A 5489-nucleotide genomic window follows, 5' to 3' on the forward strand; every position below is an offset into this window, starting at 1 on the left:
GCTCACTGCTATAAATTTTGAATTATTTGATCCTCAGTTATTTATTTAGCTTCATTTTCTGAGTTCTAACATTATGATGAATAACCTTTGATTCCAGTAAATCTCTTACAAATTTAAGAATTAGCCTTGCTGTTGTTTCATTAACATTTTTTAAGAACCATTAATCTGGAGCTGTAACACATATATATATTCTGCTAAAGATAAGAGGAGTGGTTTCCCGTTTTTGAGTGAAGTTACGTCCCAGGTGGAAAATAAAGATGAGGAAATCTTTGACTCCCTGATTCAGTCAAGTGCTTTTGGCAGTGTATAGTAAATGTGAAGGTTTGTGCTACAGCATTTCAAGACACAAATGTTTGTAAGGTCTCCTGCTCAGTGTTGGGTAAGTTACTTTAAATTAGTAACTTAGTTACATTACTAGTTACTTCTATCAAAAGTAACTCAGTTACTTCAAGTTACTCGTTACTTTCAGAGTAACTAGTTACTAGGGAAAGTAACTTTGGTTTTACTCAGAATTCTCTTGTTAATGTGTTGCTTCTGTAACTGGATACCCAGCAAGATTGCCAGTCTTCTAGCTTGCTTACTTGCCACAGTGCACTGTGCCACCTACCAATAGAAAGGAAAAAATAATGTGCACATTTCCACCTGATTCTATCCTAGCCTGCTTTTTACATCCAACACAAAAACTGCAGTCGATTGTACTCAGAACTCGGAAATTCTGCCTTCTGAATAGGAAGATGTAGGTAACACCAGACTGCAGATGAGCTGCATACAGGGCTGGACTGGGACAAAAAAATCGTCCCGGGCATTTTGACTAGAGACCGGCCCACCATTATAGGAAAAATCATAAAGCCTTTGAATGAAAACAAACACTGTTGTGACAGTGATGTACACTGTTCTGATGGTATATATGTATCAATCTATCAATTGTTTGTTGCAAGACTCAGATAATTATTTTTTTAAAAGTGAGACATTTTAAATGAGAATAAGAAAGTATTTCCTTGTGCCCCCCTTTCCCTTTTAATGCCCTACATGGACCCCTGGCAACACTTTGCTAGACCCGCCCCTGCACAGTTACCAGCTGTCAGCTACTTAGAAAAGGATCCTGGTGTTATTTGTCTCTCAGAAACAGTTCATAACTTCCCTTCAACTCATTCATGTCCCCTAAAAGGTAAACCTGTTTCTCCATCACAGCTCTGATGATTCAGTAAGGACATCTCCTGGTTTCATCTTCATGTTTCCCTCTCATCACATAACCAAACCGACATCATGATCAGCAGCTTTACAGCTGTGGCTCCAGCAAACATCAGCTGATACTAGAAATTAATATTTAATAAATTCTAACAACAGCTGATCAAGCTTAAACGTGCTGCTGTTATTTAGCGCGACATCCGCTGGTTTCCTCTTTCTGGCGCAAAGTGGGCGATAAATAAACAAGAGAGAAAAGCCGATCAGCTGATCATTGATCAGTTTCATGATTGAAGTAGAAACAGGAGAGGGAGGGTGAGAGGATGAGAGAAGAAGAGGCAGCTGTGCAGCGTAAACACAGAATAACTCCAGCTTTGTGTCTTTTTCATTGTAGCTGAAGTCCGGGACAAACTGTGTTCCTTTTCACCTCAATACGAAACGCGTAATATTTTCTCTGAATATGAGACGATTCCGTTTTTTACGGGACGGTTGGCAACTCTAATAATTAACCTTATGAACAAAATAAAGTTCAACATCAGTAACATAGCACCCACCCAGCTGTATAGAAACTCCGTCATGCTAGCTAGTACGCAGTACGAAAAAGTCAGCATAACGAAAATAAACTCCAACTAAACTTGGTTCATATCTGACCCAGATGGACTGCAGGTTATAACTTCTTACCTTAAGTTCAGTTCACCTGACACTCTCGGACCAGCGGCTGCTTCGGGTCTCTCCTCTTGCCTCCCTTTTCCTTCCTGCTGGCTTCCACCACTTGCTAATGTTATTGAATCTGTGGAAGCTCCGCGATAGCCACCACACGAAGTAACGAATAACGAGCCTATCTAAATCCCAGTAACGAGTAACGCGTTCCCGGTTTTGGCATAATAACTAGTTACCGTGCTCGTTACCACAATAATAACGTAGTTACTGTAACGCGTTACTTAATAACGCGTTAGTCCCAACACTGCTCCTGCTTAATACCAAATAACACCAGTGAAAATAGCAATAGTGGTCAAACAATTGCTACACTAGTAGTTATAAAATGCACCAGCACTACAGCTTGAAATATGCTTGATATTTTTATTTACATTTGAAAAAAGACAAGTAATATAATGATTCATTTGCTTTATGTGTATTTTTTTTGCTTTTTCATTTGCCAGAGAAAGCTATATTTACTAAAAAAAAAAAGAAAGAAAAAAGGAAACAATAAATATTTACTGTACAAATCAAAACATTTATCTTTTTTTCCCCAAAATGGAGAACATGGATATTTATGCGGGAGCCACAGAGGAGACCTCTGTCTTTGATGTGGAGACTTCAGAGCCATCGTCCACTTGCTTGCCAAAGAGCTGCATGATGCATGTGCGGAACTGATTGGGCAGGAATAAAATAAAAGCATGTTAAAAACTAAAACAGATTTGACAGGGTAAATTTACCTTTGTGTTAATATTGAGCCCACCTGTCTGTTCATGAAGACATAGATGATTGGGTTGTAGATAGTAGCGCTCTTGGCAAAGTATGCAGGCATAGCAGCAGCCAGAGGGTGGAAGGCATATCCAGGGTTGGCTGCGGCAAAGCAGGCAAAGAAAGTGTAAGGTCCCCAGCAGACACAATAAGCCACGATCATGACAACGACCATCCTGGAGACTTCCCTCTCAGCCTTCTGGGTTGACTCTGACTCCTTTTGCTGCATGGCAACCTGTGGTTGAAAAATCAAGAATGTGAGATCAAATCTTCTATTCTCACATCTCTGAACTGAAGATTATAAAAATCAAATTAAAGTAGCATACAGCACGGATGGCCATCCACACAGCAAGGTAGCACAGGATGATGATAGCCAGGGGGAGGATACAGCAAGTAAGCATGAGAACAATCATGTAGGACTGTACTCCAGGGTCTTCACTTCCACTGAACACATCAGGTCCACAGGAAGTCTTCAGTCCATGAGGCCAGTACCTAATGCAAGAAAATGTTTAGTCTCTAGTTTATGTTTAAAAGACTCTGTCTTTGTATGCATCTCTGACATTAAAAGAAGCAGCAGAGTAGTTTACCTGCTCCATCCAAACATGGGAGGAGCACACCAAACTGCAGCCCAGACCCAGGAGAAGACAATTCCAGCTGTGGCCCATTTGGCATCAAATTTGACATTTCCAAAAGGTTTGCACACAACTATCCATCTTTCCCAGGAGATGATTGTCAGGGACCAAAGAGCAGCAATACCTGTGTAAAGAAGCAGGATACTCAGTAAGTTTATTTAGCCTGCAGCCTTACATTTGACATAATCCTGTCTTCAAATACTTTTACATTTAATATAAAAATAAAAAAATAAATAACAAAACGGTGGCCACTTACCACAAACTGAGACAACATAGCCCTCAAAGATACACATTGGGTGTCCTAGAATGAAGTAGCCAAAAAACTGGTTGCATACACTGATGGTGCTGGCAAAAACAGTCTCTCCCAGATCAGCAATGGCTAGATTGACCAAGATCCAGTTTAGAGGGTGACGCAGTTTCTTAAACTTCATTGTGGCCACTAAGACGAGACCGTTGGTGAAGACTGATAAGACCACCACGACAAACATCCAGAGTGTTGCAACATTGTAAATCCATCGAGGTGCGATGTGGTAATTGGGACCCTCAAAGGGATCTAAAAAAAAAAGAAAAAAAGAAAAAACAATTTGGTATCTCATGTTTTTGCACAACCTCTCTCCATTGCACTAACTGTGGTTCTAACAGTTTGTGTGTCTTTTCAAATGGCTTAGGCAGCAGATTCAAGTCCGTGGTTCGACCCCCTTTGTGTGGCAGATTTTCTTGGAGAAAGAGGCTGTACCCCAAGTTGCTGCTGATGGCAGACCTTGCATGGCAGCTCAACAAGTGAGAGTACTTGTACGTGTACTTGCGAAAAGATCACTAACAGAATCACTAACAGCACCGCAGCACTACTTATGTGCTGTTATCATTCACCATTTTGACATACAACAGTCCAAACTACTTCATTAGATTTGAATCAGATTACAGTTAAAATAAGCATCTTTATATGAAAAGAGCCTCTGGGTGTTTATTTTTTGAAAGAAACAGCCCAGATCTTTGTTACCAAACTGAATGCATAAAAAGGATTGTTACCAATAAGATGTAACAATACTATAATAAGAATGCCACCATACACTGGTCGAAAACAGTTTTAAGTTACTCCTAAAAATGCACACCCAACTGTATATAGCATCATTAGTAGACATTATTGTTTCAAGACTAAAAGACTGATTTTGAATCCAGCTCTAGCAAGTCAAATAGCAATCTTTTCTTTTGTTATTTTGTTACAAGCTCCTATGCCGGTCAATTCACGAGAGAATAATACTATGATACCGTACCTCTGGTGTTATTGCTGTTTGTGTAAGCGAAGGCTGATCCCCTGGTTGAATCTTCATGATACCGCCTTGCAGCAAAACTCTGTTTTCCCCACTCTTCTGCCATTCTGTTCTTAGAAGGAGGTCCTGAGCTGTTAGCCTTTCTTGTCACTTGCTACCTCCTTGGCTGCTTGGTGCTACAGATCTGACTTTTGCTTTTATACCTATGCTTCACAAACCCATGATTGGATTAGGTCACAATCAAATTATAGCTGTGATGTGCCTATTGGCAGTGCAGCACAGTGGCAAAGCAATAACCCTGAACTGTAATTAAAACAATCAACTAATGAGGTTAAGACAAAATACTAGAATAATCTTGTTTGAAAGTGGATTTCCGTCCATTGACTTCAGATAAGGATTAGTTTCAAGATCTTTGACCAACAAATAAATGCCAGTTTTGTGTCCTAATTTTTCCACACTGAGTTCTCTAGTGGCTCATTTGGTTTATAACCGTGTAGAAATGAAAAGTAGAAACATAAAAGTGCATATATCTCACAAATCACCATTTAACCTATAAAGAAAATGTTTACTTTCTTATACTTTTGAATACAGAGAGGTGTCAAATCCAGACACTTTGCAATATTTAATATTTATGCTACTGTGATCCTAACAGGTATATGTGTCAGCCCTGATTTGCATAGCACTCTCAAAGCAGCTTTAGTGGAGAAGTGGAGATCCGCGGTCCTATAATAGTGCAGGTTTCAGTTGTTGACCTGTGAGGGAAGTAAGACACTTTTAATCCCTCCGGATAGAGGGTTCATCGGATTCTTTGACAGTCCTTTGACCCTGCAACACACGTCATAGCCCTTATGGCAAGTGGCAAGCAAAGGGAGGAACACTTTTTATACTTATGAGCATTATGAGCAAGCCTCATGAAACTGGTTGTTTGAATGATTGT

At 39.9% G+C, this 5489-nt stretch overlaps 1 protein-coding gene across 1 annotated transcript; it reads right to left on the reverse strand.

The window, feature by feature from the left end:
• Positions 1-2356: 2356 nt before the first annotated feature.
• On the reverse strand, positions 2357-4705 carry LOC146386518 (red-sensitive opsin). The gene is made up of 6 exons (XM_084927624.1): positions 4556-4705; positions 3538-3834; positions 3237-3405; positions 2976-3141; positions 2645-2884; positions 2357-2555 (listed from the first exon to the last, which is right to left on the reverse strand). The coding sequence occupies exons 1-6, from the start codon at positions 4656-4658 to the stop codon at positions 2457-2459; spliced, it is 1074 nt and encodes a 357-aa protein (XP_084783750.1). The 5' UTR covers positions 4659-4705; the 3' UTR covers positions 2357-2456.
• Between the last annotated feature and the right edge of the window lie 784 nt (positions 4706-5489).

Source organism: Perissodus microlepis, chromosome 5 (assembly GCF_051167445.1).
Source record: "Perissodus microlepis isolate ML-2025 ecotype Zambia chromosome 5, ASM5116744v1, whole genome shotgun sequence".
NCBI classification, from domain to species: Eukaryota; Metazoa; Chordata; class Actinopteri; order Cichliformes; family Cichlidae; genus Perissodus; species Perissodus microlepis.